At 30.1% G+C, this 26,964-nt stretch overlaps 2 protein-coding genes across 4 annotated transcripts in view; one reads left to right on the forward strand and one right to left on the reverse strand.

Annotated features, from left to right (window-relative positions):
- Positions 1 to 425: 425 nt before the first annotated feature.
- Positions 426 to 20,892, reverse strand: LOC123291946 (folylpolyglutamate synthase, mitochondrial-like). 3 transcript variants are annotated; one of them, XM_044872413.1, is made up of 10 exons: positions 20,794 to 20,892; positions 8,925 to 9,052; positions 4,031 to 4,277; positions 3,833 to 3,969; positions 2,818 to 2,998; positions 2,377 to 2,515; positions 1,642 to 1,732; positions 1,518 to 1,589; positions 1,228 to 1,373; positions 426 to 709 (listed from the first exon to the last, which is right to left on the reverse strand). In XM_044872413.1, exons 1-10 carry the CDS (start codon positions 20,815 to 20,817, stop codon positions 441 to 443), a joined length of 1,434 nt encoding a protein of 477 aa, XP_044728348.1. In that variant the 5' UTR covers positions 20,818 to 20,892; the 3' UTR covers positions 426 to 440. The 3 variants fall into 3 exon arrangements, with proteins under 3 accessions (XP_044728348.1, XP_044728349.1, XP_044728350.1); XM_044872414.1 differs by lacking the exon at positions 20,794 to 20,892 and adding an exon at positions 9,872 to 9,908; XM_044872415.1 differs by lacking the exon at positions 20,794 to 20,892 and adding an exon at positions 9,432 to 9,452.
- LOC123291949 (fizzy-related protein homolog) overlaps positions 12,007 to 26,964 on the forward strand; it is a 31,142-nt gene continuing 16,184 nt past the window's right edge. Inside the window, exon 1 of the mRNA XM_044872416.1 lies at positions 12,007 to 12,579. Coding sequence (XP_044728351.1) covers positions 12,220 to 12,579 — 360 coding nt within the window. The 5' untranslated portion in view covers positions 12,007 to 12,219. The remainder of the gene's footprint in view (positions 12,580 to 26,964) is intronic.

Below are 26,964 nucleotides of genomic sequence, written 5' to 3' on the forward strand. Positions count from 1 at the left end.
GAAAAAGGTAAGATTAACAACCAAGTCAGATTAAGTATAATTTTAACCATTTTTATTATACCCTGTTCAAAAAATACAATAAAATTATAAGGACATGTTTTTATCAATTCCTGGTATATTTTCTTTATATATTACATTCGAGATTCTTTTTTTATAATCAACAGATTTGGCTACGATTTTTTTTAATGGCTAACTAAAATTTCTTACATTACTACCGAGTCTACCGAAGAATATAGCATTGTTAAAGTTTACGGATTCTGATCGATATGATTGTAGAGTACACAAAATATGGATCATTATACTCCAAATTACTCTTTTTTAAAGCCATATTTTTTTGATTTAACTTATTTAAACCCAAAAACCTTCTTATCGTATAAAATATTACAAAAGTATAAAATATAGAAATGTGATAAAGGCATGTATATCAATATAATATTTAGCTAACTAATATTTTGTACTTCATTTTCCACTGTTGTAGATAATCGTAGATCAGGATCGATTAATTTTAAAACTGCCCCAATTAAATGTAAGGAGCCTGTAACTAATACATTAGGTTTTTTCTCATGCAATTTTAACATTTCCAAAGCGTGTGATACACTTGGATATACATTAACAATTGATTTATTTTTATTAATATTTTCCCAAATTTTCTTATGATCTTCACATCGTTTCAATTGCAAGTTTGTGGGACTGTTGTAATTGACTTGATCTGAAATACGAATTAATGGACATTAATTAATTGTAGAGAGGTTTACTTTGTGGAACTCCAAATAAAGTTTACAAAAATAATTTTAATTATACTTATTATGAAGAAAATGTTATTTAATGACAAACTTTCTAAAAATTGACAGTCAATTATTCATATTATAAGGAAATCTTAGCCAACATATGAATTTGTTTATTCTGTTCTTGGTTTTCATGAAAAACGATGTTATAGTTACTATAGTTAAAAACGAGTTAATACATTGTGTTATAGGGAAAAGACGGTAAAAATATCGCATTTAAGTTTCTTAGCTCGGGACCCAGAAATTACAGCTTTACAAAAAAAATACCACCGTATTTATTAAAAGCTTATAAATAACTGTGTATGGGACAAAGTAAGAGTAACAATGAGTCTCGGACTCCCTTCCAGTTTCATAAAAACTTTAAAAGCAGGTACAGCAGACAATGAACAAATTTACACATTTCTAGGCAGGTTTAAATAAAAATATTTAAGTATTATTTTACCTAAATGATTGTCATCTTGTGCGTAAGCATTATTTGGTACAAAAATTACATTTTTAAAATTTACATTATTTAACAATTTCAGTAATTGTTGAGAATCTCTATCACCTGTTACATTGAAGATTAAAATATTTTCATTATCTGAGACACTGAAAAAATAATTAATATTTATTTTATTAGTAAATAATTAATTTTTCAATTAACTAATGAATTATTAATAGCCTATTGGATAAAATAATAACTGAGATAGCTATTAAGAATTTTAACTAAATATAATTGTTTTAAAAATTTACCCTATTTGTTTTGTAAACCACTCAATACATTTGGCTAAACTTTCAATAGTATGTGCACCATCCAAAAAGAATCTAAAATTATAAATTATTTTATACGAATTATTTTAAAGTATTTTAAATATACCTTGCCATTGATGTGTCTAAAATTTGAGTTCTTCCTGGCCAACGACAATTGAGTAAACCTTGAACGGTTTTTTCGTTAATTTTCGAACTATCTACAAAAATATTGATCTGAAATTAATTGTATACTCTTTTCCGACTGGAATTTCGTAAATATCTCACAATTTTTTTTATCTAATTTAAGTTTTATACAATAGGGAATAATACTCATATCGCATTGGCTATATTACCCATAAAAATATAAAACTATAGACTTGATTCCATGACAAAATTTAAAAGTGAAATTAAAATTGATTAAAAAATGAAGAAGTTATAAGCAATCAAAGATTGCATTCAAGGGTTGCTCATCTCCTTTTAGCAAAACAAAGTATTATATGTAATCTCTATGGCAATACCCACGTATGACGTCAATAGTGGGTATCTTCCTCTTTGTTTAATTAGGAATTTTAAACGTTCATATCTTGCATACTACTTAAGATTTTTAAAAATCGACTTCACTTTTCTATTCGTGAAGTGAGAATTCTTCATCTGAAGTGATACAAAAATTTAGCCCGATCCCCTATTTTTTCTGTTTATACAGATAAAAGTTTTGAAAAGGATCTTCGATCCATTTGAGCAAATCTTGAGTTATTGATGAAATAAAACTTTTGTAGCGTTATTTGAAAATTTGAAATCAATTAGATGTAAGACATTTACAAGATTCCAGCCTTTTATTTCAAAATTAAAGATTAAAAGTTACCAATATTCATAAAAGCATATGAAAGTTGTATTGCTAACGATGCATTAATTTGCTGAACGTCAGTAAGTTTATTTTGTAATTGTTTCATGTTAGTTTCAAATTCGTATTCATTAAAATCAGGTACTATTTGAAGTGAACACTAAAATAAATGATTGAAATATTGATCAAATTACGACTTATATTAAAATTAATCATAGAGTTATTATAAGAATAGAGAGCGCGAGAGGAATATGACAGTGTGCGAAAAGAGAGAGAGAGAGAGAGAGAGAGAGAGAGAGAGAGAGAGAGAGGGAGAGATTGAGCTTGGGCTTTCTTCCCTGCGGACACTTTTATTTATGGATAATATCACACGCGCACTCTATTCTAATAATATCTCTATGATATCAATGTAGAAAAATTTTTCATGAGCTGAAATATGATTTATGAAGAATTTGAACCTACATTTTTTTCAATACTCCTATTTTGTAATACTTTAAGCGCATTGCTCGCTTGAGGTACAGTAAATGCTTTACAATCTGGTTTCATAATACCACTTTTTTGCCATGCAATTTCTTCAATAGTATTGCCTAATAAGGACGTGTGATCCATGCCCAATGATGTAATACCAACTACTGGTACTTTTCTATTTTAGATTTTTGGTTAAAAAAAAAAAACACAGCTACATTTAATAAATAATTTGTTTCTAACAAATAAATTTTTCTCACCTCCGTGCAGAAAGTGTCAACTATCGTCCCACTAGAAAAATAGTATACACACTACGGGAGAAAGTAAAGAATGTCTCATATCGCATGTTTCTCACTCTCGGCTTCGGGCGACAATGATCACGAGATCTGAGACATTCTTTACTTTTGCTCCCTAGATGTGTAATGTACTATTATTGCATACCACGGACGATTTTGATATAAAGCCAAACATGATACGTTTAAGGTATTCCCAGCATGAATGAACTTGTCCATTAATTTGGCCTTTTATCACAGACTCAGAATAATGTTTACTGTGAGATCCCGAAATTGCAGAATTTTTGATCGTTTAGATCGCGAGATAATCAGCTGTAAAGTTCGCGATTTCCTTCTTCATAGCATGTAAAACTCACTGTCTTCCCAGCTATATTTTAGGAATTAAAAAATTTCTTTCGACAGATTTGAAAAAAAAAGTAAGACAGTAGAAAATAATGTTTTTAGAATAAAATAAATCAAAAAAAATTTTAAATATCAACTTTCGTTTTCGAGATATTATTCTTGACGAAAATTGGTCAAAATGGGGAACGTATTAAACGGTCAAAATTTCTGAAACTTTATGATTTAGTAGTAAGCCTTATTAAGCTTTACCATAGGAACTGCAAATAATACCATGCTGGAAATACCTTAATGGAAAACAATTTTTATGGAAGTTTTATGGATTTTCCTTCTCGCTCCAGGAAACTTAAGAACATGGAATAAATTGGAATTTTTCTTACCTTAAAATATTCGTACAATCATATTCCCCACCAATTCCAACTTCAACAACAGCAACATCAACTTTTTCACTCAAAAATATATTAAAGGCTAAAATTGTTAAAAATTGAAAATATGGCGGCATATCAGTTTCATTTTCCTGAAATTGTAAAAATCGTCAAAACTATCGCTTAAATAATTTAAAAAAAATTTTAACAAACCTTATTATTCTCCAATTTTTCATGAACAGACCAGAAATATTTGATAAAATCTATTTTATCAATTGGTTTTCCATTCAAACGTATTCGTTCTCGAACTGATATTAAATGTGGCGATGAAAAAAATCCAGTTTTATAGCCATGTTGTCGTAATATACTCTCACAAAATGCACTTGTGGTGCCTTTACCTTTTGTACCGGCTATATGAATTACAGGAAGTGTATCCAACTGATCAAAGTTGATTCCAGACCTAATAGAGAATTTTAAAAATATTATTGACTGTAAAATTAAAGATATATAGACTACAAGCCCTAAAGCTAAAACTTTTCGGGTGAAATGAACCCTCAGGAATCATATGTTGAAAAAGATGTTGTAATTTATAAAAGTAAGTTTAATCACCATGGCGTCAGCTTATTGCGTGATACAGGTGAAAATGTCACACCCCTTGGTATCTTACCCCTGTACCAGCAAATATGTATGGCGTTGCTGGATACTAACTATTTAAAAATTAATTAGAGCACCACAGTCGATGCTGAAGCCAGACCGAAGGCCATTTAATTGACCAAGAGATCGAAATAAAATATGTTTTTATCGAGCTCCAAGAGGTAAGTCTAATACTCACGGATAATGAATTGAAGCTGTAAGTTAATTAAGATTAATAATCGCTGATCAAAAGTTATTATCAAATAAATTCTAGGTGTAACGAAGTTCATCGTTAATAGTCTTAATTGAAATCGAAGAAGCTGAATTATAAAGATTAGAAATATTTATCATAGGACTAAAATCACCACCAATACAGGTGTTCAAAAAACGATCTGGTAATGACACATGAAAGGTAATTGACAAAAACAAAATCTTTATTAATAATATTAATTTGATTTCAAATACTACAATCGCTGACAAAAGGAATGCCCATTTCTAAAGTAACATAACATGTAGAATGCATGAAAATAATCAATGTCTTAAAATTATGTCAACCCTAGTAGCTCAGTTGGTTAAGACGTAACCAATTCCATTCGCGGTATTTATAGTGTAGCGGGTTTGATTCCCGCCGTCACAACAAAAATTAATTTAATTAATAGTTGTGATAGGCTAGTGCATGGAATATGCATGAAGGAGTTGCATTCAGCCTCTGAAAATAATTGAGGGCTGATAAATGGAATTATTAGCGGAAAGGTGGTCAAACACATATATGGTTTCACAATAGGCCGTATAGCCTAAGTGTGTCCTTCGTGGACAGCCAATATAACCTAACCTAACCTAACCTAAAGTATGACTTGAATGTCTTAAAATTATGACTCGAAGTTGGTTATTTTAGCCTTCAATAACTCAAACAAGTTTTCACTATCATCTCTATACTGTTTTCGCAACAAAAAAAAAAACTTGTGAAATTGGAGTGGTATAAATAAGCTCATAAACTAATTTTAAAATACAGAGTGATCCAAGTTATATCAGCAGGATTTCATCAAGTGTAGATAACGTGAAAATATTGCAATTTCTCAATACACTCACAGCCGGTAAAGCGTCTTTTCTAGATACAGATTGTTGAAATTCTGGAAGAAAAAGGATATTTTTGTGAAAATTTCAACACTCTGTATTTAGAATTCCAGCTATAAGTATATTAAGAAATTGCCATAATTTTAAAGTTACCAATCATTTGATAAAATTTTGCTGTTATAATTTGAACCATCCGGTATATTTTAACAAAACTTCTAATAATTTTGATATTAATTAACATCTCACTTTCGTTTTATAAATATATACAATACTTTTGTCTACGATAGTACCCCAAGTAAAGAAACGTGACTTAAAAAACACAGATCTTATGAATAAGTAAATATTACCACTTCCTCTTATTGTGATATTAATGTGATTACCTTTTTTGTGCATGACAAAAAGTCATTCAATAATAATTTAAAAAGGGGTATATATTAACAGGTTGGCTGATAAGTCCCCGGTCTGACACATAAATGGCGTCGCTAGTATTAAATGCATATTATTTTTATATAGTACCAACCTTCAAATGATTCGTGTCAAAATTTGACGTCTGTAAGTCAATTAGTTTGTGAGATAGAGCGTCTTTTGTGAAGCAACTTTTGTTATTGTGAAAAAAATGGAAAAAATGGAATTTCGTGTTTTGATAAAATACTGTTTTCTGAAGGGAAAAAATACAGAGTCCGGAAACTCATTATCAAGCCAAGTTTTTGCTTCCACTGTATTTTTTCCCTTCAGAAAACAGTATTTTATCAAAACACGAAATTCCTTTTTTTCCATTTTTTTCACAATAACAAAAGTTGCTTCACAAAAGACGCTCTATCTCACAAACTAATTGACTTACAGACGTCAAATTTTGACACGAATCATTTGAAGGTTGGTACTATATAAAAATAATATGCATTTAATACTAGCGACGCCATTTATGTGTCAGACCGGGGACTTATCAGCCAACCTATTATGTATATAGGATGTATCATTAATTATTGTACAAAAATTTAAGACGAAATCCTTTACTTAAAAATATGGAAAAAACTACGAAAAAGGTCAAAGTATTCGTTTTTGAAATCCTTTCATAAAAAAACGGTAGAAAAATTTCGTAATAACATATTAGACATTTTTATTTAACCTGTAATATTTGTATGTATGTATGTACCTCTGCGTTACAAAATTTGCACAGAGCAAATGTAAAAAAGATGCCATACTTTTTTCTCTAAAATATATTAGGTGATATACATGTGATATATACATGTCATAACTATTTTTAACAAACCTTAGAAATTTTAAACATTAAACCTTAGAATTTTAATGAACTAATAAAAATGGATAATCAATTTGTGCAAATTTTGTGACGCACAGTACCTATATGTTCAAAGTCAAATCGTGCAACTGAATTTTATTGGCAGTTATCCTCAACAGACTGAGCTGAAATTTAGAATACACCATTTTTGCCATTTAAAATTTCAAAAGTTGGGGTGGCTGGGGTGAAGAGATGAAACCTAAAATTTTCTAGGTATTTCACACACAAAAATAATCACATCAGGTCAAAAGTTATTAAGGGTGGATACATTGCATCTTGTGTGTAGTCTTTCTCAAGAACCAATCGATCGATTTCATTTTTTTTAAATCATGATTGAACAGATAATTTTATGCTCTTTCAAATGATGTATAACAAGGTAAGGGATACCATTTGCATTTTCAAAATTGGGGTGGCTAGGAGTGAAGGGATGAAACCTAAAATTTTCTTGGTACCAATTTTTGAACTTGAACGTGTTTTCACTCAAAACGATAATCACATCAGGTCAAGAGTTATTTAGAGGTGGATACTTTTGAAATGAACACACTGTATACAGTATAAAATATATTTCGTAATAAATTTTAAAGTTCATATTGTGTATCCGGTGTCTATTACTCTTGTGCCGTTACATTTGGGTACAATATTAGTTGCAAAATAATTAAATATAAATATGGAAGCCGGAAATAAATAAAATGTATCAATATTATTTTATGAATAATCAAGTAGATGATTTAATGCTATTTACATTTTATGCATAAATTTCAATTGGAATACTCATCGTTATTGTATACAACTTTTAGTTTCATAGATGTTTTTAATTAACAATAAAATGTATAGTTTCACAAATGTTTAAAGATCTGTCGAATGAAATTAATTTTATCAGAGTCATAGAATATTATACAAATTCTATGATCAGAATAGAATGAAATATGGTAGAGTTTTCGTTTTTAGACAATTCAGTTACATAGACTGAGCGTCAAACGAGTTTAAAAGTGCCAACAATTGAGGTAATTATAATCATGGCGGCGGTGTAGAAATGTCAAAACCATAGACATATAAGAATGGACTGAAGAAGTGGGCGCAATCTGCCCAGGCTCGATAAAAAGAGAACGATGCTCTGGCGTACGTTTTGTTCCTTTTCAGTTGCGTTTGCGTATTGGCAGTCTTGGGCAAGTGCTTACTGTAAGTGCACAAGTGCGCCAGTAGGTCACGCCCCAAAAAAGAGACAAAACGTACGTCAGAGCATCGTTCTCTTTTTACCGAGTCTGGAATCCCACTTACACGATCGTGCATTACTAGCGTGGTCTATTCTTATATGTCTATGGTCAAAACAAAATGAACGTTTTTTTTTTTTTCTAACGTTTTCTTACGTTAGATTCGTAAAAAAAAATCTAAAGTGATACGTGATATGTATTTTTTTAAGTCAAAAAGCGAAACAGCTCAGCGAAATCACGATTTTTTATATGAAACATTTTGTGATATAAAAATTTGACATTCAATGTATGCTTTTTTGATAAATGTCCTTATAGTCAATGTATATTTTTTTGATAAACGTCCCTAGCTGACCCAAGCAATTACCTCAAGTGTTGGCACGCCACTCATTGTACGAGAAGATAGGCGATGTTCAGTCTATGTATTAAAATGTGAATGGTTTTCGTAAAGGCAATAGGCAGACATAGGGATATTTGGCAACGGAACCTTAATAATTTTTGTTGTTATATAAACCTGAACATGTTATAAGAATTTCGTATAATAAATGCTTATAACAGGCTTTCAGGCTAAGTCTATGTTGAGAACAGCATAATTGAGATGATTCGATTATTTTGGCTGTCCAAAGTGAGTTCTATTGATGGTAATATTACTAAATATTTATTCCAGACATTTCCGATTCAAAATAGTTTTTAATAAATAATATAAGCAATTTTATTTCCGGCCATATACTCGTGAATATCCCAAAAATGCCATTCGTCGAAATTTTTTACCTTATGAATGAATAAGCAAGTTTCAAATTACATTTTCAGAAAAATAAGAGTAAATATAAAACAGTTGTTCTTTACAGAATGTTTCAGTATAAATATGTAATAATAAAAATAAAAAACTAAAAACCTTAAACAATACTTGCTACAATCATTTTCACGTTGTCTGTGCATGCTGTTTGACAATTTTCGTTTTTCACGACTCTTTTCTAAAGTTGCGGCATTGCTTTGCAGCTGATTTAAAGCAAATATTGCATCCTAATAAAGAAGAAAAAAATTTTTAATGAAATTAATCATGCCTGAATTATAAACGTTATTATCTGGAGTAATAAAACCAAGATGGCATCACTCATGATGCAGGTAACCTAGGTTGGCAAGTGAGGCATTCCCTCACTCTTGGTTACTTCGTCTAATTCTACCATGGTCATTGGTCTTGCGGAACTAAGTGTTGCCATGGTAGAATTAGGCAGCACTTGGCTGTTCGATAGGGGCCAAGTTTTTGTTCAATTGGCTCACGTACTCAATGACGCCATGTTTGCTTGCTCCCGCTTTCTGATTCAAATGTTGTAAAAAACGTGAATACGTTTGTGTGAGCAATCCTTGATTTTAGTAATGAAAAAATCGTTCAGGTTTTTACAATTTTTATGAGACAACCCGACATTGCAAATATGTAAATAAAACATCGACAGCATTTTTGACAGCTCAAATATAAACAAAAAATAAATATGGCAGTGACTGGGTACCTTGCGAGAGAGATTACCGAGAGTGAAATAATACTCCAAACCTACCCCTGCGCAAGAGCGTACCTTATCTAATTCTACCATGCGCAGGACTTTTTCAGCTTGTTATGAAGACGCAAAGCGAAAAGTAAAAGAGTTATTTATTTTGGGAACCCGCAAAAGAACTTATAAACCATTAAAGGACAAAGGTTATTGGTTCAGTAAAACATCTTATTATTGATTAAATTATAATGTTTCTGGACATCTTCTAAAATTTGCACCTCATGATCACCTCATACTTGATCGATGTTTTTAAATATCAGTAAATAAACTTAATAAACTGTTTTGATTAAATTACCTTATATTTATCTTTTTCAAAAACATCGTTTTGACCAGTGCTCATTTTAACAATATTTTTAGACATGTTTTTAAAAATTATTAAACGTTTATATAATTTATACATCCAAAACTGAGATCAAAATTATTTAAATTTCAAAGTTTAAATCAATATTTTAATAAACAAACTTATAACTTGATAGTTTAAAATAATTATAATTTATTTATTTTAAAACTGATTTCAAATATATCTTATAATTTTACGAACAAAATGCCTAATAAAATAAGATACAGTTTATTGCTTTTAGGTTAAGGTTCTGTTAATTTTTTATGTATACAAATACAAATTAAATTTTATTAGTAAAATCAAAATAGGAAACTATTTGATAATACATTTTAGATAATCAATATAGTTTATCAGTTTAATGATTGAATTTGATTCTTTTTATTTCAAATTCGTATCAAATATCATAATTTTATCGTACGAAGAATTGCATATTGTCCCTATTTTATAATGAACAAAATATAATAAAATTTTATTAAATGTAAATAATATTATTGATTAATTTCTTCGACCCTTTTTATTAAGTTTTTTTTTTTTTTAATTTAAATGATTTAAAAATCTCCCCTACTCTTAAACTGATTGCAGTTGACCAAAAATTTAGTTCAGACATTTGAAAGTATTTGAATTTTCAAAAATTTCTAAGGATTAATTTCAATAAAAATTAGTGTAAGAAAGTCTGATTATAAATTAAGAATAGTTTTGAAGTTTAAATCTGAAATAATAGACAAATCGTAAATAATCATAGAAGATTAACACAATGCGAGTAAAATAAATAAATAATTAGTTAAGTGTGATACAAGACAGGTACTTTAAAGGTTCAATATCTGTATATCAGTGATAGAACGCGGTCTTAATGTTTTACCAATTCAAGTATGTACATTAATAAACTGGATTTAATCATATATTATATTTTTGAATTACTTGTAATTCGGTATTTACAACACTAATATCAAATTATAAGATAAATGCTTAGTTAAGGATCGTGGGTATTATTATTTTAGCAAATACCACAATAAGATAGCAAATAAGTATGTGCTGCGATTATTAAGCAGGTTAAAAGTTTTTGAGTTTCAAAATTTGTGGCCACTGAAATGTAGATACTAAAAGGGATGTGTGGAGCTTAAAATAATTTTATCACAGAATAGAAGATTTCTTATTTATTAACAAGCAATTGATAAAAAAGCAACCAAAACTTTAGGTAACACGAGATAGTTACGTTTTCGTTGGAATGGAAGGAGTAGTAATGAATGATTTTTTCCCTCGAATGACGGAAGAGTATTAATTACGATAAATCGTCCTTGATTATCGAGATTTCACAGAGGCTATACAACACTCTAAGTTATGCACAGTCAGCCAAATATGCAAACCACATATATATTCAGTCATTATTAACTTCTCAGTATAGGATCTACGTTTCATGGCTAGGACAAGGATTTAACACCAATTTTGAGAAGTATATCTTCGTATTTCATAACTTTCGGTCGAGTAGGGTGAGTTTAAAAAAAATGCTTTCCTGATCGATATCTCGCGAACAAAAAATGATGTCGATTTCTTTGAGGTGTCGAATAAAGCGTATTAATGACAATATGATCCGAAAAGAATATCATATAATAAAAGAATAGAATATTCGGCGGAGTCATTTCGATTCGAAAGAGTTTTTATTTTTTTTAATTATTTATTATGTTGGGAAGTTATTCGTGTGGGCTTCAAGAGAGGCACTAGATATTATCCACGGCTTGTTTTAAGTATATAACTGCTAATATGAAACGGCCCACTGTACAAATGAATCCTTGAGTACGGAACCATAAAAAACGATAATATACTTTTTTAAACAGATAGAATAGGACCGACTGAGTTGATGTTGATAAAATAGTTGGTCGCATGGTTTAAAATCCAAATGAGACGGTAAAATGTATACTTGAGCGTCATTGGATAACTTGATTTTGTATATTCAACGCCATTTCACTGGTATTTAATTTAAAAACTGTTATCAACAAAAGTGTACATACTTTTTATTTTGTAATTTATATCTACAAATATCACATATATTTATATACTTGAATTTATTGACATTTTATAGATTATACATTTAGTGTGGTGATAATACAGAATTTTCATTTTAGTTTTACAGTGCGATTTTGCATGGTTGTTAGGTTATAGAAATTTTCTATTATTTGTCAAAAACAAAAATAATGAAAATTTTTCTACATCAGAACCAATTATATACATAATTTTGTGTGATCAAAACAATATAAATAAGAATAAAAATGTGTTAAAATAAGTGTAAAATAAAATTGAAAAAAAAAATGAATAATCAAGATACTATTGACAATCGAATATTACGCCAAACTAAAAGTCGTGTTGCTCGATGTTTATTTGAAGCGGGTGCATATAATAATTCTGGTACTTACGATCGTTTTATACCGTCCAGAGCGAATAATACATGGGAAACAAGTTTTGCCTTGTCTGTTGATTCTAATAAAAATTCGGGCTCGAAAAAAGTTCGTGAAAATGGTGACAATACAAGAGATAATTCAGTTTATGGATGTTTATTAAAAAATGAAATATTAGGTGATGACATCGAAGATGTGAAAACACAATGTGAAGATCGACAAGCGTTAACGCCTGTTAAAAATTTATATAAATATGGCACACCCTCGAAAAAGGTAATATATTTTAAAATATTATTTTTATTTAGAAAAATGCTCCCCTGGAGCTGTATGATATGAATACGGCTGAATTAGTATTTATTTAATAACAGCTCTTTGGGAGATAATGATTTTCTAGAAGACTGATATTTGAATGTTGGGTTCTTATAGAATTTTTACGATTGAAATTATGTGCCACTTAAGTTTTTGAGATATTCTTACTTCTGAATTGAGTCGAATTAGTTTCTCTGCCTGGAATAAATTCGTATATTTAAGTATACCGTTTTTTTGGCAAAAATATTAACAAAGCAAGATTTTATTAGATTTTCGTTATTGGATTATTGATCAGGTTGATTTTTTCGATAAAATGAATATGATTTGTGCTCTCTAAATATAACTGGAAAACTAAAACTAAAAAATTAGTCCTTTTTCAGTGATTAGGTTTAATCATTTATAATTTACAAAAATTTTTTACATAAAAGCTCAGTGATCCTAAAAGTTGGTTTGCTATTTGATTATAATGTAAATAATTCCACGAAAGTTTATTATTATATTAAACCAAATATACCTCGATTTTTATTGCCTTTTATACCTTGTTTAAAAATATAAATCAAGGTATACTAAGTTTAGTCCCAAGTTTGTAACGCTTTGAAATATCGATGATACGAACAAAATTTTGGTATAGACGTTCCATTTAACTAGCTCATTTCTGTTTGTCTGTCCGTTACTACGATAAATCAAAAACGAATAAAAATATCAACCTAGAATTTTTATAGCTGGCTTGAACGTAAAAAGTAAGTTCGTAAATGTGCAACATGGATTAATTGGGTCTTGGATTTGTAGGACCTATCTTGTAAATCGTTAGAAATAGAACAAAAGTTTAAATATAAGAAATTTCTCAATAAAAAATTAACAACTTTTGTTTGAAACATTTTTCCGTAAACATAATTGTTTACCCGTGAGGGTTGAAATTAGAACAAAATTTTGGTGTCCATTTTCTCCAAAACTATAAAAGATAGGGATTTGAAAATTTGCAGGTAGCTTCAACTGATAGTCTTGTCAATGATTCTCGAAAAACGTAAAATAATTCTAGGTAATACTTTCGAAAATTTTCAGAATTTTCAAAAACCAAAAAAACAAACACAAAATAATTGTGTTTTATATTATTGAAAATAATGCAAGCTTTGACATTCAACACTTTTTATACAGGGTATTTTAATAATTAACTCAGTCGATTGTTTCTTTTCTTTTTGTTTATTTTATTTTTTAACCCCAGAATTAAAAAATAGGGTATAAGTTTGACTGCTATGTGTGTGTCTGTCTGTCTGTGGCATCGTAGCCTCTAAACGGATGAACCGATTTAAATTTTTTTGTTTCGTTTGAAAGATAATTTAATGGAGACTGTTCTTAGCTATGTTTCAAGCACAAGTTTAGTGTTTCGTACTCGGGAGTACCAAAAAATAGGCGATGATCCTCAAAATCGGTTCAGTTTGGATTAGGTCCTAAGGAAAAAGATAATTTAATGTAGAGTGTTCTTAGATATGTTTCAAGTGCGAGTTTAGGGTTCCGAACCGAAAAATTAATTGGAGATTTTTTAAATTTTGTTTTCATTTGTGTTGTGGAATTAATTTTAAAACAAGTGAAAACAAACAATTGACTGAGTTAATTGTTGACATACCATGTATAGACTGTGTTGATTACTCTGCAACATTACACATACATGTTACACATATATAAAACTGATATTCCCATATAATACATAGTATACAATTTGCGCATAATTTGCGCTCTCACAGGTAAATAGTAATCTTTACGAAAAAATATTTCAAACAAAAGTTGTTTATATTTTTATAAGGAACATTTTTACATTTAAACTTTTGTTCTATCTCTAACGGTTTACAAGATGGGTCCTACAGACCCAAGACCCAATTGACTTATGTTGCTCATTTACGACCTTGATCTCGCTATTTACGCCCTCAGCACGCTATAAAAATTTCAGCTTGATATTTCATTTCATTTTTGAGTAATCGTGATGACAGACGACAGACAGACAGACAACCGGAAATGGACTAATAGGGTGATTTTATGAACATCTGTACCAAAATTTTGTTCATTATATCAATATTTTTAAGCGTTACAAACTTGGGACTAAACTTAGTATACCTTGGTATATTTCATATACATGGTATAATTATTTGAATCGAGATCAGAAAATAATTGACTTATATTTCCAAGAAATATCCATCTTATGGCTGGAGATTCACAGCCGTAATTATTTTTAATTACACAATTTTATAGCCCGATAACTATTTTAAGGTTGCCACAAGAAACAACAAGCAAGGTTGATTTTTATGTTTTGTACAAAAATTTTATAAATTTTGCAATTGCAAATTTTTATCTTGGCTTTTTACTACTCCATATGAATTTGCATAAAATATCAATAAACAATATATAGTAAAAAATAATTAATGAAATAATTGTTATAAAGAAACGGACGTATTTTTACATGTCAGAATAATTGTAACTATTATTTATTAGCCATATTTTTTGATATGACACAATCCTTGTAAAAAATATTTTATTTAAAATATACTAATTATTATATGAACAGCAAAAATGTAATAAAATTTTGCGAATCACGCAAATATTTGATTATTACACAAATTTATTTGAAGTGTTGTGTTATACGACCTCTATATGAGTATATTTGCCACAAAAATTGAAAAAATACGTAAGAAAATACCTTAGATTTTAAAATAATTTTCACGTCCGGTTTTTCAACGGGATATTTAGGAGAAAAATAGTAGGCATACTTTGGAAAAAAATCGTGGTGGAGGAAGTTGTATAAAAAAATCGGAAAAGTGCGAATAACAGGTTTTTTGTAAACGGAAGAAAGATTTTGATATAAAAGAAAAAATTTTAAAGCTTAAAAGAAGGTTTATCGCCACAAAATTGACCTATGTCGTTCATTTACGAACTCAAACTTTTTACGTCTGATTACTATAAAAATTCCAGCTTGATACCTTTATAACTTCCGAACTAAAAAAAGGTTGCCCGCTATGTGTGTTTGTTCGTCTGTCTGTGGCATCGTAGCGTCTAAACGAATGAACCGATTTTGATTTTTTTTTTTGTTTCGTTTGCTTCGTTTGAAAGGTAATTTAATGGAGACTGTTCTTAGCTATGTTGCAAGTTCGAGTTTAGGGTTTCGTACCCGAAAAAACTAAAAAATTGGCGATGAACTTCAAAATTGGCTCAGTTTGGAAAAGGCTATAAGAAAAAGGTAATTTAATGGAGAGTGTTCTTAGATATGTTTTAAGTGAAAGTTTAGAGTTCCGGAAAACAAAAATTTGTCGGTTTTTTTTTTTAATTTTGTAAATTTTACTTGTTTTGTTTTATCGAGCTATTGAGTTTACGGTGGACAGGCGGACAAATAACCGAAAATGGACTAATTAGATGATTTACTGAACACCTATACAAAAATTTTGTTCTTATCATAAATATTTCTAAGCGTTACAAAATATTTCATATATACAAGGTATAAAAATTCTAAAGTTCAAATTGAATCACTTAATAGTGAATTGATAATAAATATCAAAGTATATTATTGCATACAGTTGAATTTCTATAACTCGAATTCCTTCTTAACTGCCGACCATCCTTATTTCTATAAACTATTGCTTAGTGTTCGGATAGCAATCTGCTTCCCAAGATAACATTATCCTAGATTATCGAATGTAGGGGGGGACATTGCGAAATTTAAACGACGAAAATGGTTGATGTTCTTTCCCGTGAAGAAGCCGCACTCGCGTATTAGGAATCAGAATCATGAGACCGAAGCCGTCGTTAATCTGAGTCTAACAAGAACCGGAAAGGCATAAATTTCATGCTGCGGTGTTGAACCGTGTCCGTGGACTCAAGGAGCATTCTTGAGTCCACATGGTATCCTTGCAACTCTTCAATAAATTGTCCTCAAACCCTCATCTCTATGATTTGATTGATTTTCTGATTTTCGAATAACTATCATTCGAAAAGAAGTTGAACAGCCTCGATAGGGATCGCAGGCCTCTTACCTTTGTGACACAAAGCTGTAAGGAAACAATATAGAAGTCGATCTTGAAAGGCTAAAGATCAATTTTCACAGTTCAGTAAAGTCTCATTTGAATCACCGTTCCGAATTCCAACCATCATCGTCCAGTCTCAGTCAAAATGAAGGCTAGATATTTCTAGATACTAAGAAAGAATACATGCGCGCGCATCGAACGTGTCCCACGAAAGTAGGTATTTGTATGTTTTATTATGAACATTTCTTTGAACATCAGATAGCTGAGCGAGTAAAAGTATGGCTATGAATTTTTTTATTTTACTTAGTTCGAATCCAGCAGTCACAAATTTAAAAAGAAAATGTATTATCATATGTACCTCTTTGGATTTTCTTTATTTTTTGTTATCTTGAACGTCTATTTTATTTTTTGTTATCTTGATAACTCTGTATTGTTTTAATTACGAGTTGGCGGTATTGTTTTAGACCTTGCGTTCAAAAGTAGGACACTATTACAGTAAACGGAGATATTATCGTAAACTAGATATAAAAGTTAAAGTTGATTTTTTACATGTAAATTTGTAAATATAATAGATGCACGCGCATTCGCCGCAGTCAGTCGATTTCGTTACGACTAGAATTAAATAGAAAGATTCTTCAAAACGCGAGTATATCGCTGAGAAAAATCAATGTTGACGGGTTGGTGTCTTAAGCGTGACGAAGAGGCGTTAATAGCTTTTCGTTTCTATTACTACTATAACTCGAAACTCACACGTTCTAACTACATCTGCATCAGAAAAAGTTGAATTGATAAATAGACAATGAGGACTTAAACTCGTAGATGGTTTTCATAGTCATAAATAGTTCTAACTTCTCTTATTAATGTCTCGAATTTTTATATTTCCGCAAGATATCGAATTATCGAGGTTTGACTGTAGTATGCTTAAATGCATCACAAAAAGGTTTAATTTAATCAAATAATATGGCGACCTATTTTCATTTACAATAAAAAGTTTTTTTTATTTATTTTATAAACTTTCAGTTAACCTCTTGCATAATGTATGACAAAAATACTAGATACAGATATAAAACAAAACATTTATTATGAATAAAATAGTTAAAATACTGTTTGAAATAAATAAATTTAAATTATTTCTAAATGCATCTTTAATATTAAATAATATATTCATAATAATCTATTTGTTTTATTTATACAAGTGAGAAAAACAATTGCTTTTGTATGAACTTTCTTTGAATATTCGTGGGGCACATAACATAGGTGGCGCCAATAGTAGTAAATTTTGTAACTTTATACTATGTGATAGGGGTGACAAACGTTTATGTATCAACGTGTCATTTTTTCTAAAGCAATACTTAATGAGGCCCCAGACCGTCAAATAATTTTGACTTCGTGATGATCAGAATTTGCTATTTATTCTTCCTTAATGACGTTTTCTTCGCAATATCTAACAAGAAAAGCTAAACGTGCAGATTTAGTGACATTTGACAGTGCTTTCATCAAGTCATATCGGTATAAACTGAATGGAATTAATGTCAATTTTTTGTTGATCTCTTACATTTCCGGCCAGTTTAAAGTTTCTTTTGTTTTATGAACTAACCCCCGAACTAAAAAAAGGGGTCTTATAAGTTTAGCCGCTGTGTGTGTGTGTTTGTGTGATTGTCTGTCTGTGGAATCGTAGCGCCTGAACGGATGAACCGATTTTAATTTTTTGGTTTCATTTGAAAGGTAGTTTAAAGGAAAGTGTTCTTAGCTATGTTTCAAGTGCGAGCTTAGGTTTCTGTACCCGAAAAAACTAAAAACTTGACGATGATCTTCAAAATCGTTCAGTTTGGAAAAGGCATGACATATAATTTTAACATATAAATAATTACTATGGAAATGAATGGTCTAATAAACCTGGCTCCATTCATTTCGAAAAGCGAAATGGTAAAATAATTAGATAATGTTAAACAATAATTCAAAAGAACAAAGTCAACTCAAAAATGATAGCTGTCTATCCTTTTCTTCTCATCTGATGTTCTTGATCATCACTTTGATATTGATTTAAGAAGGAGTGTTATAAGTTTAAAGTGTTTATCTGTACGTCTGCGTGTTTCTCAGTGGCATTGTAGCCCCTAAACGGTCGAACCGACTCGATTGAGAACATTTTATAGCAAAGTTTCTAAAAATCGCTTTACAAGGAATAAATCGCATTTGTCGGGGGTTTTTTAAATTTTGTAAATTTCACTTGTTGTGTTTCTAGATAGAAAATCTTTGATGCGCTGAATTATCTTATCTGACTTTTATTTTATAGAGTTTGTAAAATCCAAATCCAATGATTTTTATATGACTTTTATTTTATAGAGTATGTAAAATCATATAATATGAAATCGCTAAATTTATTACGTATGGCGCCAGCTCTTTTTTGTATCCAAAAAATATGTGAAAACCAAATGCACTAGTTATGGGTATCCACACCTTAGCACTCCGCATATCTACCTACCCCAAGCATAATTTCTATGATCAAGGCGAACTTGTAGCTTTTCTTAAATTGAAACTGGGACTTCTTCGATAATCAGAGTTTCAGGATAGACGTTTGCTAAAGTGATCTCTAGCAAATCCAGTCAAACTACCAACTATTCTTTTCATGTGTATTCGATTTTTAACGAGCCGAACCAAATAAATTAATTGTGGTTTTGTACTATTTAGCCTATAGCATAATCTCTTTGATCAAGGTGGACTTGTTTTAGCCTTTTAAGCGTATTGCCGAAGGAAATGGAGCTATTGCTATTGTCTGTAAACTCTCTAGCTGTCGCAATTTAAGTCCGATCTGAATAAAATTTGGTATCAAGAAGGCTTTTGGTATATGAAAGGTCAAGTCCGTTAATGAGCAAAATCTACAGATAAGCAATGGGTGGGCGGTACGCAGAGTACAAAATTTTGAATTTTTTCAAAAATCAGAAATATTTTTGTGTGTTTTGATCAAAATACTCTTGACATTTTTTCTCTATACGCTTAGTTTTCGAAATAAAAATCTGTTTCGCTTAGCTAACGCAGCTTCTGCGCTACGAATTTTTCTTGATTTGAGACATTAAGAAACTTCTTCGGATGAGAAGTCAGTCTCAGGTGAGATGACTGACCACTTCTGTGCCAACAAATTCGCTGTCCTTGTAAGTTAGTGCCAGGTGGAAGCATCTAAATTCTGAATTGCCCTTTTGCTATTAGAAAAATATTGTAAAGTTGACTAATGGTTAAGTCTTTACATAGGAATTACAACCAAGAATGCCATTTAAAACTATATGCTGAGATCCATTTGTTTGAAAATTTTCTTTTCTGAAACTAATTACATAGAATTGTCTTATTTTCAAAGAAAATTTCGAGAAAATATATTCTTTTCAAGGAAAAAAACCTTCATTAATTTTTGATAACAAACTTAATGGTCCGTTCAAGGAGAAATTTTGTTTATGAATTGTGATGTAAAATAAACTTTTTATACGAAATAATGTTTCTATTAAATTTCTTTATATTGTTTATAGTGCAGGCTCTGAATGGGGTTGAGTGTGCAAATTATGAGTACCGCATTTTATCAATTGATTCTTGATCAGAAAAGCTTGTAGATTAATATTCTGGATCTTGCCAGAAATCCCATTGGTCTAATTTTTGCATACCCCTCCCTCCTCCATAGAAACAGTTAAATGACTTTTTTTTAATCAAGTAAAAGTTACTCTAGGTTCTACGGGTCATTTACGTTTAAAAGGCTCTTTGTGTTTTTTTTTCGTAAACTTCTTCGTTTTCGAGATATTAACAGTTTAATGTTTGGAAAATTCCAAAAAAGCCATTTTAAAAGCTGAAAAGCGGGGCTCACAATTACATTTTTGAGCTTATCAAAATTCTAAAATAATGTTTTATTCTGTAATTTATGGTAATGTCAAATTAAATTAATTTATAAATTTTTTAATTTTTTATTAATATATCTTTATAAATTATATCGCATGTGTTATTCTGAAGTATGAGCTATATTGCTGTACAGTTTCATTAAAGACCATTCGCTAGTTTTAGCGTAAAAGCGTAACAAACAAACAAACATGCTCACTTTCGCATTTATAATATATAGAGATTAATAACATTCTTAAAAGAATTAATTTATGTTAATTTTTATGTTGCTTAATTCAAAGTAAAAAATTTTTTTTACCATTTCTAAAATATCCATAACCATGTTTGTTTTTAAGTATACTTATTAAACAAGCGTTAATCACTAATATATAATTCGCACTAATGAGTATGTTTTACACTTAAAACGTTTATAAAACAAATCACTTATTTAGTGATTCTAAACAAATTTTTAACTATTTATATAAATTTCAGTTTATTAATTATATATTTTAATCTTTAAAAAAATTTTAAGCTGGATTAATTAATTGATTTTTTGATTGACGGCATATCAATGATATCCTGTATACAAATGTTGTGCGTATTTGTTGAATTGTAAGGAGTATTTTGTTTCCTGTTTTTTCTTTACCATAATGAGGATGATGACTTAATTTTTTTTATCACTTCAGGTGAAGAATTCTCACTGCACCGACAAAAAACTGAAGTTGATTTTTGAATATCTTTAGAAGTAGTAAATATGAACGCTTAATTATCCTTATTTAACAAGTGAAATTTCCAAAATTTAAAAAACCACCGATAAATTTTCCGGGTACGGAACCCTAAACTCGAACTTGAAACATTTTTAAGAACACTCTCCATTAAAATACCTTTCAAACGAAAAAAAAATCTAAATCCTTTCATCCATTTAGGCGCTACAGTGCCACAGACAGACAAACACACACAAATAGCGGTCAAACTTATAACACTCCTTTTTTTTGGTTCGGGAGTAAAAAAGGGAGATACTTAAAAAGAGACGTTATTATAGAATATCGCCATAGAGCTTACATATAAAACTATGTTTTGCATGAAAGAGACGAGCTACAATCTTTGAATACATATAACTTATTTGTTACACTATGTATAAATGAAACATATCAAGGTATAATAAGTTTAGTCCCAAGTTTGTAACGCAGAGCGCAAAAACAAGAATTTGAGGACACCTCTTGTAAACCGTTAGAGATACAACAAAAGTTTAAATGTAAAAAATGTTCTTTATAAAAAAATAAACAACTTTTGTTTGAAACACTTTTTCTTAAACATCACAGTTTATCCGTGAGGGCATAAATTATGTTAGAAGAAACATTTTATAGTATGTATACAGATATTGTACATTTTTTAAATGTATACCTTACATATATTATGTATGTGTTTGTTTGTTATAGCATATACTATATCCAAAGATGAAGTGAGAGGATACTCTTATTGATTTGTGTGTAAGAGTGACTATCTTTCTTTACTTACATGAAGTATAAAAACAAACGATTGCGTAATTAACACTGTCTATACATGGTATTTCAACAATTAACTCATTCAATTGTTTGTTTTTACTTTTTTTTCAATTTAAGTTTCAATTTTTGTTATAGTTTTAAGTCTACTTTAAATTTTTATGGGTAATGTGGCTAGTTCGATATCAGTCATTTACCGTATAAAGCACAATAGTGCTTGTATAAGAAAAATTTCATCGAGCGAAATTATTAGCTAAGAATGCATGTGAGCATATTCGCACCGTGCGTGAGTTTTATTGGAGGCCTTTCCATGGTAACGATACACTACTTTAATTATAGAATTGTATGGATGCATAATTGTATGGATTGCATTTATGACTTACATTGAAAATTTAATATTATTGTCTCACAAATTTAAATAAATAATTATGATATTTTACATTTGAAAAATAATATTTGTGAATAATATTTGTAAATAATTTTTAACGCATTAAGTTTAATTAATTAGTGTTTTTCTATATCATTAACATGTAAAGAATTGAAAATTAGTCATAACAGCCTTCTTTATCGCCAAAATTTTTCACTGGAAGCGCTGGCATCGATTTTATTGCCCCTGCTAGGACTACGCACACAACGAATACGTTATTATACGAAGGGTATGTGGCTCTTTTTCATCACAATCGACAATTTTTCAGGGCGATTTTGTACGTGTCACAAAGTTACTATAAATAGTTTTCCTTGAAGTTTGTTTGTAGTATTATGTAATTTCCGTTTAGGTGTTTCAGTTGACAATTTTTTTAAATAAATTTTACACCACTTTGATAATAAAATACGTTATATTGAATAAATATTTTATCATATTAAAGAATTATTTATTAATTGAGTTAAGTATGAAATGGCATTGTGTCTAACGTTGTAGATACCTTTTAATATCCATTGTATAAAAATGAAGATAACACCAAAATGATAAGCAGCGCAATATTTACTTATACACTTGTTTAGTAGAAATTCATTTATAATCTTGGCAAAAGTTGAAATCTTATTCAAGGTGTTACTCATAATTTTGCAAATATTTAATAGAGAGATTACGATTATTAAAAAATATTCATTAAATAATATAACTACTGTTTATCATTGGATTTGGGTTCAATTGACCCTAAACACGGTCTATAAAATCACAGAAGCATGGCTTTGGTTTAGGAAAAAACGTGGATTTTTAAGGTGTTTGTCCGACTGTTAAGGATGTATGAGCATGGTAGTGGGGGCACAAATTTAAAAATAGATATTTTCAATTTTGATGATAAATTTATGTTATTACTTGACGATATAAGACGAAAAGTAAGAATAAAATTTTTCGATATCTGGCTTAATTTTCAAAATATCGAAAATTGAAAATTTTGTTTAATTATTTAGCTTTCGATATTTCGAAAACCAAGACACATTCATGAAGTTATAACAAAATTCATCATCAAAGTTGAAAATAAGATAAAAATAATTTCAACCCTTAATCTACCCTGCTCTTACATCCCTTATATGGACGGTGACACTTAGTTTTTTTCTTTTCTAATTCATTGCTAATATGTTTACTTTCTATTAAAAAGTTTTTTTTTAATTTGTTTTCATTCATTCCAAATGAAAATTATCAAAAACTTCCAAAATATGTCGTTTTTTGAGATTCCTCCATAAGAGCCAATGTATTTTATATCGATTTTTAATGACTTTTTTCTTAAAAATTTGCACGAATACTTAAGCTGAAATTTTAACCACATATTCTTTGAGTAAAAGACTACCTACAAACAAATTTTGAGCCTTTAAATCAAACATTGTTGTCATGCTCATACATCCTTAAGGTTTTTGTCCCCGAATTTTCTTAACGTAAAAGTTGAATTTTTGGATCTTGGTTGTTGGAAGAGATTGGTGATTCAATCACGGACGTATAGTAAACAGCAGATTCCTGATCTTAAGGTTGATCGGAAAGTATTAGAAGAATTATTATAGTTGAAATATGTAAAAACAGTTATCTTCAGTTCGTTTTGCCTCAACCACCTTCGCTTTCCATAAATGTAAATTGTTATTTTACAAAATTCTTTAAATACACTCCTACATATCTCGGGAGTGTTTTTTTTGAACCGTTTCCGTTATTATCTGTTCTAAATGGTCTACATTTCCAAACGACCAATAATATTCCTGTCGAACTTTTTCAATTTGTGGTGTACCCTGTACATTCGATGTCAAGAGGGGATAGCTAAATGATAATATTTTCGAAAGCAGATATTTTTATAAAGAATAACTTTATTTCGTAAACCTAATAATAATAAATTGGCAGTACATAGTCGGTGTGGTACTGTTAGCCTTCATAGATTATTCTTCAAACATGTATTGCAGGTTATGCTAGAACGATCATTATCTTGGATAAATGATGTGTTTTATCCTCTTTCCAGATTCTGTTTATTCAGTTTTGCCAGTTTTACCATTAAAAAGCGGCCCAACTAATTCTGCTGAAAACTCTTTCAGTTCTTAAATACGCTATTAAGTGTCGAATAAGCTTAGTCACGTGTTAACGGCATATCTGGTTCGCGAGATAATTCAGGCGAAAGAATCCTACACACACACACATCACATTGAAAAGGTTTGATTCGGATAATGCGGAAACCGCGGAAATATGTAAAACTGGAGATTTTCAAAATCGGCCCCATTACATTAACTTCCTCTGGGAAGTTAAAAAAGTTTTCCATATGTAACAAACTTAAGTTAATACCCTCTATAGATGTAGGAGTATTCGGTATGCCGTATACTGTAAATATAATATAATTGTTCTGTTTTTATAATATAATATTGTTGTAAATGTCTATTAGACAAACAAAAATTTTGACCTAAATCTTCCGCCCCCTAAAATTTTCCGCCGCGCCATAGGCTGCAGCCTACTCCTATTGGTAAATCATGCATCGAGGAAAGATTCCATACTTTTTTTAAATTCATATTAGGGATTCCAATAAAAATGCCCTCTTAATCGAAAAAAATTGGCAACTAACGACCGAATGACGTTTAGCCTAGTCATCTTTTTCGAGTATTCACGGTTACATAAACAAAAAATTACGACAGATGTTTTTCCATTTACATAAATAAATATAAAATAAACACATTCGAGTACAATCCACTCTTAGTAAAGTTCAAAGCACAAAACTATTCAAATTCGTGAATATTTACCAAATAAAAAATCAGCAAATTAACACTATATTGTTGAAATTGAAACGAACGATAGACGGGGTCGGGGACGGGGACGGGGATACGGTAGAACAGGGGTAAATAATAATCCTTCAAAACAAAAATCAGATGCTAAATAATATTATATTCTAATTAACTATTTAATGTAAATTTATTTTAAATATTTATATTTATGTCTGTCTTATTTCATATTATTCATATATTTTTTACATCCATGTATAAACTAGTAATAAGGAGGTATGATTTTTACCTTGGTTATATCGGGGAATTTTGAGATTCTAAATATACCCTTGGTAGAATAAGACAAGGTATGCTTGATGGAGAACGAGTTTTGGTTCAGTTCGCGCACGTACCCAGTCGACGCCATCTTAGCTTGTTCCCGCTTCCTGATTCAAATGCTGTAAAAAACGTCAATACGTTTGTGTGAACAATCCTTGTGTGAAAAAGTTCCTTAAAATTAATGAATAATTAATTATTAATAAACTTTTTCCGCCTCAGATTTTTTAAATTTTTATGACAACTTGACATTGCAAATGTGTAAACAAAGCATTGACCAACTTGACAGCTCGATAGGAATAGTATAGGCGCTGAGTGCCTACAAAAACATTCTAAACTATACTAGAACAAATTTTCAATTTTCTCATATATAATTATGTGGGATTAAAATATAGACTCATCATACCTTTAAAATGAATGCCTTAAAGTACACAAATATTATTAATTGGTCAATCTACGGCCGTTTCAAACCAAGCGCTTCACATCGATCCTCTGCAATATCATTTTTGTTTACAATATCTCCGGTTCTATTGGTCCTATCAAGACGAATAAAAAAAGAAATATTTGCTTTATCATGTTGAATAAAATGTACAAATTTTTTTTACTAAATTTTCAATAGTTTAGGAGCTATGGCCGTATAAACAATTAATTTGTTTATAACAAATTCCCCCTTCCCCCTATTCTGAACGATGAGCAAGCTGAAAATTCGAATTGAGCGGGTCAAAATACGTCGAAATACACTCCTTGATCGGTATGATCTGAAAATGTATACAAAACCTACTCAGCTATACTATTAATCCAGAAAATATGGGGTTGCTGTGCAAAAGGTCGGGTAGTTTTGATTTTTGGATATGTTGTTAGTGTTGAGCCCATGACTTAAAATCCAAGTTTTCCACCTCGGGGTGCCAAGGCGTGCCGCGGGGCGCGCCACTTTTTAATGAAATATCGAAAATTTGACCATTCCTAAGTGAAATCTCGCGAACGGTTTATTTTAGAGAAAATATTATTTTAATAAATTAAAGGGTAATAAATTTGTGACAGTTTAAGCCCAACACCAGGTTTGTAGCGTAAATAATGGCTGAATTATAGATCTTCAAAATAAATTAACTAAGATAATTGGGATCAATGATATAGGTTGGTAAACCTGCATTATTAATTGATCAGCTGAGTGTTAGTAGTTTAGTAAAAACAAATTAATTATATTGTCATGTTATTGTCAGATTTGTTGTTTAAAATGATCTGAATGTTCGTGCATGGTTATTGCTTAAAAGTATCATTTTTAAGATACAGAAGTGGCTAGGTCAAGAGAAAAACCCTCTTGAATGGGGCTGGGTATCTACCAGATTTGGGCTCTCTCCCCTCAAAATGGACAGAGATGCAGCTCCTGAATCCCTTCTTAAAATGATATCTTGCAATTGTAAGAAAGCGTGCAAGAACTCATGTGGTTGCCGTAAAGCTGGTCTTATATGTTCTTCTCTATGCACCTG

The sequence above is a fragment of the Chrysoperla carnea genome, chromosome 2, assembly GCF_905475395.1.
Source record: "Chrysoperla carnea chromosome 2, inChrCarn1.1, whole genome shotgun sequence".
NCBI classification, from domain to species: domain Eukaryota; kingdom Metazoa; phylum Arthropoda; class Insecta; order Neuroptera; family Chrysopidae; genus Chrysoperla; species Chrysoperla carnea.